The 13,560-nt window shown below is 42.3% G+C and overlaps 1 protein-coding gene across 4 annotated transcripts in view; it reads left to right on the forward strand.

Moving 5' to 3' along the window:
• RNF214 (ring finger protein 214) overlaps positions 1-12,638 on the forward strand; it is a 56,345-nt gene extending 43,707 nt beyond the window's left edge. For all 4 annotated transcript variants that reach the window (XM_039470588.2, XM_074400656.1, XM_074400655.1 and 1 more), the window contains exons 7-15: positions 7,158-7,254; positions 7,422-7,510; positions 8,508-8,598; positions 8,797-8,895; positions 9,088-9,464; positions 9,598-9,730; positions 9,900-10,004; positions 10,268-10,363; positions 12,247-12,638. In XM_039470588.2, the coding sequence (XP_039326522.2) occupies positions 7,158-7,254; positions 7,422-7,510; positions 8,508-8,598; positions 8,797-8,895; positions 9,088-9,464; positions 9,598-9,730; positions 9,900-10,004; positions 10,268-10,363; positions 12,247-12,312 (1,153 nt within the window). In that variant the 3' untranslated portion in view covers positions 12,313-12,638. The remainder of the gene's footprint in view (positions 1-7,157; positions 7,255-7,421; positions 7,511-8,507; positions 8,599-8,796; positions 8,896-9,087; positions 9,465-9,597; positions 9,731-9,899; positions 10,005-10,267; positions 10,364-12,246) is intronic.
• Positions 12,639-13,560: the final 922 nt, after the last annotated feature.

A 13,560-nucleotide genomic window follows, 5' to 3' on the forward strand; every position in this document is an offset into this window, starting at 1 on the left:
CACTCTGTAGGTTATGTACTTACTCTGTTGATTATTTCTTTTCAGGCCAGAAGCTTTTTAGTTTAATTAAGAGCCATGTACTTTTTTGTGTGTGGTTGTTGCATTTGCTTTTGGGATGTTAGTCATGAATTCTTTGCCTAGTCCAATGTTCAAAAGAGTTTTTTCCTAGGTTTTCTTATAGAATTTTTTTTTTCTTTCTCCCCCAACCCCCAACCAGAATTTTTATGCTTTAGGTCTTACATTTAAGTCTTAATCCATCTTGAGTTAATTTTTGTATATGATGAGAAAGATAGGGATCCAGTTTCATTCTTCTGCTTGAGGCCATCCAATTTTCCTGGCACAATTTATTGACTACTTTCCTTTTCCCAGTGTATGTTTTTGTCTGCTTTGTTTTTGTTTTTTTTGTTTTTTGTTTTTTGTTTTTTGAGATGGAGTTTCGCTTTTGTTACCCAGGCTGGAGTGCAATGGCGCGATCTCGGCTTACAGCAACCTCCGCCTCCTGGGTTCAGGCAATTCTCCTGCCTCAGCCTCCTGAGTAGCTGGGATTACAGGCACGCACCACCATGCCCAGCTAATTTTTTGTATTTTTAGTAGAGACGGGGTTTCACCATGTTGACCAGGATGGTCTCGATCTCTTGACCTCGTGATCCACCCGCCTTGGCCTCCCAAAGTGCTGGGATTACAGGCTTGAGCCACCACGCCCGGCCTGTCTGCTTTGTTGAAGATCAGTTGGTTATAGGTATTTGGCTTTATTTCAGGGTTCTCTATTCTGTCCCATTGGTCAGTATGTCTGTTTTTATACCAGTTTCATGCTGTTTTGGTTACTATAGCCTTGTAGTATAATTTGAAGTTGGATAATGCGAATACCTCTAGATTTGTTCTTTTTTTTTGAGATAGGGTCTCACTGTGTCACCCAGGCTGGACTGCAGTGGTACCATCTCGGCTCACTGCAACCTCTGCTTCCTGGGCTCAAGTGATTCTCCAGCCCCAGCCTCCCAAGCATCTGGGACTACAGGCTTGAGCCACCAATGTCTGGCTAATATTTTTCTGTTTTTGTAGAGGTGGGTTTTCGCCATGTTGCCCAGCCTGCTCTCAGACTCCTGGGCTTAAAGCAGTCCTCCCACCTTGGCCTCCCAAAGTGCTGGGATTATAGGTATGAGCCACTGCACCCGGCCAAGATTTGTTCTTTTTGCCTAATCCTGAATATGTATGCACATAACACTAGAGCTTCTGAATTCATAATATAAATACTACTAGACTTAAGAAAAGAGATAAACAGCAGTACAATAATAGTGGGGCACTTCAGCAGTCCACTGATAGTGCTAAACAGATCATCGATATAAAAAGCCAGCAAAGAAACTGGTCCTAAACTGAACTCTAACAGACATTTATATAACCTTCTACCTCAAAACTGTAGAATATACATTCTTGTCATCAGTACATGGATCACATTTTTTTTGTTTGTTTTGAGACGGAGTCTTCCTCTGTCGCTAAACTGAACTCTAACAGACATTTATATAACATTCTACCTCAAAACTGTAGAATATACATTCTTGTCATCAGTACATGGATCACGTTTTTTTGTTTGTTTGTTTTGAGATGGAGTCTTCCTCTGTCACCCAGCTGGAATGCAGTGGTGCGATCTGGGCTCATTGCAAACTCCGCTGCCTGGGTTCAAGCAATTCCCTTGCCTTAGCCTCCAGAGTACCTGGGACTATACGTGCATGCCACCACACCCAGCTAATTTTTTGTATTTTTAGAAGAGACAGGTTTTCATAATATTGGCCAGGATGTTCCCGATCTCCTGACCTTGTGATCCACCCGCCTTGGCCTCTCAAAATGCTGGGATTACAGGTGTGAGCCACCGTGCCCAGCATTTTTTTTTTTTTTTTTTTTTTTTTGAGACAGAGTTTTACTCTACCGCCCAGGCCAGAGTGTAATGGCATGATCTCGGCTCACTGCAACTGCCGCTTCCTGGGTTCAAGCAATTCTTCTGCCTTAGCTTCCCAAGTAGCTGTACCACAAGCATGTGCTATGATGTCTGGCTAGTTTTTGTATTTCTTTTTGGAGAGACGGGTTTTTGCCATGTTGGCCAGGCTGGTCTCGAACTCCTGACCTCAAGTAATCCACCCACCTCAGCCTCCAGAAGTGCTGGGATTATAGGTATGAGCCACTGCACCTGGCCTAGTGGCACGTTTTTTAAATAGGCCATATGATAGACTATGAAACAAGTCTTAATATATTTTTTAAGTTGAAATAATAGTAAGTATTTTCTCAGACCACAGCAGAATAAAACTAAAAATCAATTCGAAGAGGAACTCTCAAACCTATAAAAATTAGAAATTAACCCACTCCTGAATGATCTTTGAGTTAATGATGAAATCAGATAGAAAGTAAAAGATTTTTTGAAGTGAGTGATAACAATGAGAGAAGTTATCAAAATCTCAGATACAGCAAAAGCAATACTAAGAGGGACGTTTAGAGTGCCAAATGCCTGCATCACAAAGATCACAAATTGACAACCTAATATCATACCTCAAGGAATTAGATAAACAGGAAGAAACCAAACCCAAAGCTAGCAGAAGAAAAATAACAGAGAACAGAACTAAACACAGTTGAAACCAAAAAAATACAAAGGATCAATAAAATTAAAAGTTGTTTCTTTGAAGCAATAAACAAAAATGATAGACCACTAGCTGGATTAGTTGCAAGAGGATTCAAATAAACTTGAAACCCTGTCTCTAAAAAATAAGAAAATAACTTCTTAACCATTTTTGCTGTTGTTGCAAGTAGTTCTTTTTGTAAGGTCCCAGTCAAAAATGAAAGTGGAGATACCATAACTGATACCACAGAAATACAAAAGATCATCTGAGACTACTATGAACACTTAAATGTACACAAACTAGAAAACTTAGATGAAATGGATAACTTCCTGGAATCCCCAAGCTTGAACCAGGGAGAAATAGACCAATAGTAAGTAGTTTGATTGAATCAGTAATTTAATTGATTAAATCTTGAACAGACCAATAGCAAGTAATTTGATTGAATCAGTAATTTTTAAAATCTCCCAACCAAAAAGACCCATGTCCAGGTGGATTCACAGCCAAATTCAACCAGACATTCAAAAAACTGATACCAATCCTACTGAAACTATTCCAAAAGATCAGGAAGGAAGGAATCCTCTCTAACTCATTATACAAAATCAGTCTCACCCTGATACCGAAGCCAGGAAGGGACACAACAAAAAAAGAAAACTACAGACCAGTACCCCTGAAGAACATCAATGCAAATATCCTCAACAGAATACTAGCAAAACCAAATTGAACGGCATATCAAAAAGATAATTCACCACAATCAAGTGGGTTTCATCCTAGTAACGCAAAGATGGCTCAACATACACAAGTCAATAAATGTGATTCACCATGTAAACTAAATTAAAGACAAAAACCATATAATCATTTCAATAGATGCAGAAAAAGCATTTGATGAAATCCTGCATCCCTGTATGGTAAAAACCCTCAATAAACTAGGCGTAGAAGGAACATACCTCAAAATAATAAAAACCACGTATGACAAATCCACAGCCACCATCACACTCAAGAGAGAAAAGGTGAAAGCATTACCCCTCCAAACTGGAACAAGGCTGGGCACAGTGGCTCATGCCAATAATGCCAGAGCTTTGGGAGATCAATTCAGGAAGATTACTTGAGGCCAGGAGTTCCAGACCAGCCTGGGCAATGTAGTGAGACTCTATCTTTACAAAAAAAAATTAAAAATTTGCTGGGCATGATGATCCGTGCTTATAGTCCTAGTTACTCAGGAGGTTGAAGTGGGAGTTCCAGAGTTCAAGGTTATAGTGAGTTATGATCATGCCAATGCACTCCAGCCTGGACAATACAGTGAAACTCTCTAAAAAAAAGAAAATGAAAAAATAATTTCTTAACCATTTTCGCTATTGCTGCGAGTAGTTCCTTTTGTTAGATCCCAGTGAGGTAAATGTGGGCAAAAATATTTTCCTTTGGGCCTTTTGCCCACAGGAATATGTGAATATATGGAATGTCTCCATTGACATAAGAGGATTTTTCTAAGTTTATATTTGTAGTTGACAGTGTATTTAATGAAAGTTAGAGATGTTCAGTGAGTATTCATAATCTTCAAGGATAACACCAGTCACAGAAGGCAACTGTCCTGTTTTCTTACAATTATCCCATTGTCAGAGTGAATAGCAAGCTAGATGGATTGATTCTGTAATGTATTTTACATATTTTTATGGTAAGAGCATTCTGACTCTTCATGTATTTTGGAATGGAGGGAATATGTGTTGTAGCAGAAAACACAGCTACCTATAAAATCTTTGTCTAAAGAATTATTACGCTGGGTGTGATGGCTCACACTTGTAATTCTAGCACTTTGGGAGGCTGAAGCCAGTGGATCACTGAGGTCAGGAGTTTGAGACCAGCCTGGCCAACATGGCAAAACCCTGTCTCTACTAAACATAAAAAATAATTAGCCAGGTGTGCTGGTACGCACCTGTAGTCCTAGCTACTTCAGAGGCTGAGGCAGGAGAATTACTTGAACTTGGGAGGTGGAGGTTTCAGTGAGCCAGGATCCTGCCACTGCACTCCAGCTTGGGTGACAGTCTCAAAATAAAAACCAAAATTACTAGAGAATGTGTTCTCTGCTAGGAAGTTAATTGGGAGAAGACAATACCTGGAAATTAAGGCAGAAAATGCCCACCTCATTTCTATTAGATCACTAGACCTTGTCAATAGAGAGCCGGCAATATCAGAGTTTGAATGAATAAGTGTGAACACACAGACACATATACCCCTTCCCTCCCTATACATGAAATAGAGAATGAGGGATGTGTGGAGGATTGGGTCAAAAGCAAGAATATGTGAGAGGAAAGGGCCTCATATGCATCTGTTAAGCAAATTGCTCCCTTTCATATATGTAAGGTTACTACAGAAACAGAAGGGAAATGAAAGTTTCTCTCACTGAAGAAAAGTGGAGGCCAGGCACGGTGGCTCATGCCTGTAATCCCAGCACTTTGGGAGGACGAGGTGGGTGGATCATCTCAGGTTAGGAGTTCGAGACCACCCTGGCCAACATGGCAAAACCCCATCTCCACTAAAAATCCAAAAAAAAAAATTTAGCTGGGCATGGTGGCGGGCGCCTGTAATCCAGCTACTCGGGATGCTGAGGCAGGAGAATCGTTTGAACTCTAGAGGTGGAGACTGCAGTGAGCCCAAATCGCACCACTGCACTTCACCCTGGGTGACAGAGACTCCATCTCAAAAACAAAAACAAAAACAAAACAGAAAAATGGGAACCTTTTTCTTAAGATTTAGCTCTTGGCTGGGTGCAGTGGCTCACAAGCACTTTGGGAGGCTGAGGAGGGCAGATCATGAGGTCAGGAGATTGAGACCACCTGGCTAATATGGTAAAACCCTGTCTCTACTAAAAATACAAAAAATTAGCTGGACATGGTAACACATACCTGTAGTCCCAGCTACTCAGCAGGCTGAAGCAGGAGAATCTCTTGCAGTGAGCCTAGATCATGCCACTGCACTCCAGCGTGGGCAACAGAGCAAGACTCTGTCTCCAAAGAAAAAAAAAGATGTAAGTCTTCCCAAGCTTTTCTTCTTATTTTTACCTTTTTAAAATGTAGGAGAGATAATTTCAGTATTTTCATCGTATTCTGTCCACTGATCTTGGTAATCTGAGCTTCTAGCTATAAAACTTACCACAATCGAATATAATATAAGGAAATTCCTTTAATGGCTGTATTGCTTAATGATCTCTTCGGTTCTGAATAGGGTGATCACCCATCCCAGTTTTAGCACTGAAAGTCATCCATCCTGGGAAATCCCTCAGTACTGGGCAAACCAGGACAGTTGGTCACTCTAATGCTGAGTTGGGGGAAAGTATGTAAGAGTGAGGTAACCAAGGAAAATGAGAAGTCCTGAGGTATGAAGAGAACATTGTTTCCTTTTGGAGCTTAGTTACTATAGCTAGGAAAATTTGAAAATTAATAAGCTTGTATCAGTGTACTTAGTAGCAAATTAGTGAATCGCTCTATTAAGGATGAATATTAAGTAGGCCTCTGGCCAGGCCAAGTAGCCTGTCATCCCAGCACCATGGGAGGCTGAGGTGGGAGGATGGCTTGAGCCCAGGAGTTCGAGAACAGCCTGTAGAACAAAGTGAGACCCCTGTCTCTACAAAAAATAAACATTAGCCAGGCATGGGTGGTGGCATGCATCTGTAGTCCCAGCTACTTGGGAGGCTAAGGCAAGAAGATTGCTTGACCACGTGGGGTTGAGGCTGCAGTGAATCAAAGTCATAGCACTGTACTTTGGTCTGGGCAACTGAGTGAGACCTTGTCTATAAAAAAAAAAAAGTGGACCCCTGTATTTGGTCCCACATTTTTCAGGACCCATACTAAAAGACATGTTGGGAAATAAGACTGCAGAATGCCATAATGATTTTGAATTCTCTTGAGCATAGAAGCATGTTCTGCCTTCAATAGAAGGCTTTTGTTCTAAGATGCACTCTTTTTCCTGCTCTGAGTAACCTTATTTTAGCAAGTGGAGATATAAACATTTTTACTTTTTATTTTTGAGATGGAGTCTCACTTTGTAGCCCAAGCAGGAGTGCAGTGGCGCGATCTCGGCTCACAGCGACCTCCGACTCCCAGATTCAAGTGATTCTCTTGCCTTACCCTCTGAGTAGCTGGGATTTCAGGCGTGCACTACCATGCCCAGCTAACTTGTATATTTTTTGTAGAGATGGGGTTTCACTATGTTGGCCAGGCTAGTCTCAAACTCCTGATTATGCTGGGATTACATAATATGTCATGCTGGGATTACAGGCATGAGGTACCATGCCTGGCCACAACATTTTTACTTTCAAATACAGCGCCTTTATGCAATGGCAGACCACTTTAAACATTATTTGTCTGTATCTATATTTGATACTTTAACTCTCTTTTGATTAGCAAAAAATAAGAAGAAAGAAAAAGAAATACCGTTAATACTTAGAGTAAGACTTCCTGTAACATACTTGGCTGACCAATTTTGGGTTTTACTTTTGCTTTGGTGTCTCTCAACAAGCTTATCTTTCTTTCTTAGTCTTTTTCTTGGTTTCTTATCTTACAGAGAGGTGTGGGAAATGGAACTGGATAGACTCAAGAATCAGGATGGTGAAATAAATAGGAACATTATGGAAGAGACTGAACGTGCCTGGAAGGCAGAGGTGAGAAGAGCAGCTGATATCTTGAAAGCCTTAATTTCAGGCTTCCAAATGGTACCTACTTTTGGCATCTTAGTAGGAGAGCCAGTAAGCATTTGTTTTCACGGTTTCATTTGTAGCTTTGTGTATGTAAAATTAATAAAGTATTTATATGTGTGTGGCTTCCTTAGATCTTATCACTAGAAAGCCGGAAAGAGTTATTGGTACTGAAACTAGAAGAAGCAGAAAAAGAGGCAGAATTGCACCTTACTTACCTCAAGTAGGTACCTTTCCATTCTACAGCTTTAATTGTCTTTTAATAGTTTGTTTGTTTAGGTTTTTGAATTCCTAGGCCAGCAAGTCTGGCACTTATTCTGTCTTCATAGGAATTGTAAGGCTATCTCTGACTGCAATAGCAATTGCACAGTGATTTCTCTTCCCATATTAGGAACTTCTGTACTCTAACTCTTCCCTTCTGCAGTTTTATAGTTTCGTATTTTTTAATGCTTTAACACTCTCTGTTAAAGCCAGATGTAGTAGTATGCTCCTGTGATCTCAGCACTTTGGGAGGTCGAGGCAGGAGGATCACTTGTCTGCCCAGGAAGTCAAGGCCACAGTGAGCTTTGACTGCATTACTGCACCCCAGCCTAGGCGACAGTGAGACCCTGTCTCTAAAAAATAAAAAATGGCTAGAATCTGTTTCGTTTCCTATGTAGTCATTTCTTTTTCTTTCTGCCTTGGAACTTGGAGGACCCCTGTGGCATTTTCAGGCAGACAAGAATCCTCTCACTGTGCTTGGTTCTCTTTCTCAGAAACGTGGCTTAAAAGATACTGGAGTTAAAGTGAGGCAAAGGAATTAGAATCTTGGGCTTCTCCTACACCTGCTCCCACCTCTTTTCTCAAAGTCAATTAACCAGCTACCATTTTGCTATCTCAGAGAATTAGGAATTGGGCTTTTTTTTTTTGAGACTGGGTCTCCCTCTGTTGTGCAGTGGTGCCATCTTGGGTCACTGTAACCTCTGCCTCCTGGGCACAAGCTATCCTCCTGCCTCAGCCTCCCAAGTAGCTGGGACTATAGGTGAGAGCCACCACATCTGGCTAATTTTGCACTTTTTTTTAGAGATGGGGTTTTGCCACGTTGCCTAGGGTGGTCTTGAACTCCTGAGCTCAAGTGATCCCCTGCCTTGGTGTCTCAAAGTGCTGGGATTACAGGTGTGAGTCACTGTGTCCAGCAGGGCTTTCTTTAAGTCTGTAAATTCCTGTTGGTTTGTTGAAAGGTCAACTCCCCCAACACTGGAGACAGTTCGTTCCAAGCAGGAGTGGGAGACGAGACTGAATGGAGTTCGGATAATGAAAAAAAATGTTCGTGTAAGTGTATTTATGTGTGATCATTCAGTCAGTGTTAGTCTTTGCTTAACACTTCTTGCAATCCGGAGGTAGCCTTTTTTATCGCTATTTAGGGCCTATCCTACTATTCCTTTTGTTTTCCTAATAGTGGGTGGTGCTGTCTTTCTAGAGAGCCTCAGTCAGTTCAGCAGTAAAAATAATCCTTTTTTTTTTTTTTAGGACCAATTTAATAGTCATATCCAGTTAGTGAGGAATGGAGCCAAGCTGAGCAGCCTTCCTCAAATCCCTACTCCCACTTTGCCTCCACCCCCATCAGAGGTAAGAGAGCTGGCTTTGGGGGGAAGTTCGCCTTTCTGTGTTGGTAGTAGAAGCAGTCTTGTACTTGTTCTTTTTCTGAAGATATTATGACCATCCCTATTCAGCAAGAGTTGCTCATTGATTTCTTCTCCAGTTTCCTAAACTTTCTTTTTCTTCCTTTCTCTCTTGTCATCTACCTCTTCTTCTTTGCAGACAGACTTCATGCTTCAGGTGTTTCAACCCAGTCCCTCTCTGGCTCCTCGGATGCCCTTCTCCATTGGGCAGGTCACAATGCCTATGGTTATGCCCAGTGCAGATCCCCGCTCCTTGTCTTTCCCAATCCTGAACCCTGCCCTTTCCCAGCCCAGCCAGCCTTCCTCACCCCTTCCTGGCTCCCATGGCAGAAACAGCCCTGGCTTGGGTTCCCTTGTCAGCCCCCATGGTCCACACATGCCCCCGGCTGCCTCCATCCCGCCTCCCCCAGGCTTGGGTGGTGTTAAGGCTTCTGCTGAAACTCCCCGGCCACAACCAGTAGACAAACTGGAGAAGATCCTGGAGAAGCTGTTGACTCGGTTCCCACAGTGCAATAAGTAAGTATCTTCAAGGACTAATTCAAATGCCTTTATCAGAGAAATGCTTATGAGTTAAAATAGGGGATGTTACATGGGTGTTCCCCATGGGTATAATGTAGGCTTTCTCTCCCTCAACATTTTTCTTTCTCAGGGCCCAGATGACCAACATTCTTCAGCAGATCAAGACAGCACGTACCACCATGGCAGGCCTGACCATGGAGGAACTTATCCAGTTGGTTGCTGCACGTCTGGCAGAACATGAGCGGCTGGCAGCAAGCACTCAGGTGAGGAAAGCTACTCAGGAGAGAACTTAGGCCTACTGAGGGGTGGGAAGGAGGCAGATTTCAGAAAAACATGGGGCAGGAAGAAGCATTCCAGCCAGTGGTAGTTAGTCTGCTTTTTTCCTTTGCTGGACTAGGAAATAAGTGATTTTTGTGATATGCTCTGTTACAGCCACTTGGTCGCATCCGGGCCTTGTTCCCTGCTCCACTGGCCCAAATCAGTACCCCAATGTTCTTGCCTTCTGCCCAAGTTTCATATCCTGGAAGGTCTTCACATGTAAGATTCTTTTTCTTTGAACAGTGTGGTATGGAGAAGCTGGAGGTGAGGAAGTAGTGGGTTTACAGGTGGAGTGCAGGAAGAAACCATCAGTTGGGTTATTTGCAGCCCTACTGGGAAAATGCAAGTATTTTAGGCAAGAATCTGTATTTGGATTTTTATTTCTTTTGATAGAAATCATTTTGCTGCATGGAATTATGGTCATAAACGGCAAGGAGACCCAAGTTTCCTTACATTTTGACTATGTCTCCTCTGTTCTACAGGCTCCAGCCACCTGTAAGCTGTGTCTAATGTGCCAGAAACTCGTCCAGCCCAGTGAGCTGCATCCAATGGCGTGTACCCATGTATTGCACAAGGAGGTAGGTGTTACAGACCTTCCTCATTTTCTACTCTTTTTATTCTGACACGTAAAATAATTTTTCTTTCGCATTTTCTACTCTTTTTTTTTCCTGATAGCTAAAATAACTTTTACTGTGTTGGTGCTCATCATTAATATCTCTTTTTTTTTTTTTTTTTTTTTTTTTCTTTTTGAGATGGAGTCTCACTCTGTCACCAGGCTAGAATACAGTGGAGCAATCTTGGCTCACTGCAACCGCCACCTCCTGGGTTCAAGCAATTCTCCTGTCTCAGCCTCCCAAGTAGCTGGGACTACAGGTGACCACCACCACACTGGCTAATTTTTATATTTTTAGTAGAGACAGGGCTATCACCATATTGGCCAGGGTGGTCTGAAACTCCTGACCTTGTGATCTACCCGCCTTGACCTCTCAAAGTGCTGGAATTACAGGCATGAGCCACCAAGCCCAGCATTTCTTTTTCTTTTTTGAGACAGGGTTTCATTCTGTTGCTCAGACTGGAATGCAGCGGCACGAGTATAGCTCGCTGCAGCCTCAATCTCCTAGGCTCAAGATGTTTCCGTCTCAAGTAGCTGAGACTACAGGCGCATGCCATCATGCCCAGCTAATTTTTTTGTTTCTCTTTTTTAGCAGAGATGAGGTCTTGCTCTGTTGCCCAGGCTGGTCTCAAACTCCTAGGCTCAAGTGGTCCTCCTGCCTCAGCCTCCCAGAGTGCTGGGATTACGTGCGTGAGCCAACGCACCTGGTCTTTAATATCTAATCATAAAGTTTTCAGTAAACGGTGGCTTAAATATTAGCAGAATTTAGAATACTGTAGTTAGGATCTCTCAGCTTATTTTTACCCCATTCCCTTCGGGGGACTGGATAAGCAATTCATACTGAGCACTAAGTCCCTTGCTTGGAAAATTGACAGTGAGTGATAATCCCACATATCTAACTGTTGTTCCAAATGTAGCATCAAAAGACTTTGCCTAGATAAGAGGAATGGAATGGAGGACCTGAGTATGAGATTAGTAACTCCATTAACAAAATAGCTTGGAAGGCTTGCCTGTTAGAGATTATCTTCACAGACCAACAAGTCATTCCTGTTCTTTTATGTTGCCAGGGAAGAGTTAAGTCTCTTAGTAGCAGGGATGATTCCTTCTTAACCATTTTGTTTCATTCATTTTGCTTTTCCACGAGGTAGAAACTGAATTTACATCTACATCCTTGGTAAGAAAAATTTCTGAATAAGATTTGAGGGTGGCGAGTATTAGAACAAGAATGCTCATCTCAGGTAAAATGGATCCTAAGGGGGAGCAAGCCACACTAGACACTCAACAGAAAGCAGCACCATGAACACTTTCATCAGCTCATTGTTAATGTTCCTCGTAAAAAGGACAGGTTCACTTGCTCTGAGGATTCTTTTAGGGTAAGAGCCATTGAAATAGCCCTTCTTGGGGCCAAGCGCAGTGGTTCACACCTGTAATCCCAGCACTTTGGGAGGCCGAAGCAGGCAGATCACTTGAGGCCAGGAGTTTGAGACCAGCCTGGCCAACAAGGTGAAACCCCATTTTTACTAAAAATGTAAAAATTAGCTGGGCATAGTGGCGAATACCTGTAATCCCAGCTACTTCGGAGGCTGAGGCAGGAGAATTGCTTGAACCCAGGAAGCAGAGGTTCCAGTGAGCTGAGATTGCACCACTGCACCCCAGCCTGGGCAATAGAGTGAGACTATCCCCTCCCCCCCCAAAAAAAAGAGCCCTCTTGTACCTCACAGTAAGAACTTTTCTAACTTAGGCCTCACAGTAAGATCTTTTCTAACTTAGGCCTAACTTATTGGCACTCTATCCTTCTTCCCTTTGTCTTTCCAGATAAACCTGAGGTATGTCTTTCTTTCTTTCCAGTGTATCAAATTCTGGGCCCAGACCAACACAAATGACACTTGTCCCTTTTGTCCAACTCTTAAATGACGGACCTGACTGGGGAGGAAGAAGAGGAGAAACTGATGTGAACAGGAAGTGCGGGTTCAAGATTTCTAAAACTCTATATTTATATAGTGACATATACTCATGCCATGTACATTTTTATTATATAGGTAATGTGTGTATAGAAAGTCTGTATTCCAATGTTCGTAAATGAAAGTATGTATATTATGCAGAAACAGTCTGTTCCCCCGCATCTTGCAATTCCTTTGGGGGATGCAGATTGTAGGGAAGATGATGCTTAGTTTGGCCTTGAAATTATGATATCCCTGCCCAGAGCTGTTTTCAAATACAATATACAAACCACCTAGGAAGCTGCTGTTGCTCTAAGGCCATCCTGCTTTGGTTTGGCTCAGCCTCTAGTCCATTTTCTTAAGGCTCATGTATGCAGATTTGAAGCCTGGTGCTCACCCACTGTCCAACCAGATGCCTTGCTTACCGAAAGCCTACAGAAGCCTCAGTATTGTTTTAGCCACTCTACTCCAAATGGATAAAATGAGACTCCGATTGGGGGAAAAAAGTAACCCTGGTAGTTTGACTTCTTACCGAATATTTTACTGTGTTAACACTCATTATTTATACAGACATTGGTTTACAGAATATTCTGTTTTACATCACCAAAATTCACAGTCCGAGAATAACAACATAACTAGGTTCCAGTCCCTTCATGCACCCCAGAAGCTTCTGTCCACCGTATTTTCTGGATAGAAATTAGCATGACCCACAGGTTTTTCCTGGGCCAAGCTTTCTTTTGCTGCCCCTGGCTTGGCTTCTAATCAAGCTCTGACAGGCCAACATTGTGGAGTCCTAACCCTTTCCCATTCACTTCTGGTCTCCTTGTCTAGCTAACTCCCTCCCCCCGAAGGTTAAGGCAGTTGGTTCACAACCAAGTTGTTTGGTGACCTTGGGTGAGCTCCAGACAGGCACTGGGGTGAGGAGATGTCTGTGCAGAATTACTTATGGAATGATCTTGGGATGCTGGATTTTAATTTTTGAAGCAAGAAAGTTATGGGGGACATATTTCCTCTCCTGGGAAAAATGGAGACCAAAGTGATATTAAGAAAGTAGTTTGGATTTCAAGTATATAAATCACTTGCTCTGTGGGAAGCTATCAGGAACTAGATAATTTTCCACCTCTGCTTATTGTACTTCTTAATTTTAGGTTTTATACCTGGGAAATCTGTGACTCTATTAGAGCTTTGAATCTTTTCCTGTCCTTTTAGCTTTACTCCTACA

This window comes from Saimiri boliviensis, chromosome 6 (assembly GCF_048565385.1).
Source record: "Saimiri boliviensis isolate mSaiBol1 chromosome 6, mSaiBol1.pri, whole genome shotgun sequence".
NCBI classification, from domain to species: Eukaryota; Metazoa; Chordata; class Mammalia; order Primates; family Cebidae; genus Saimiri; species Saimiri boliviensis.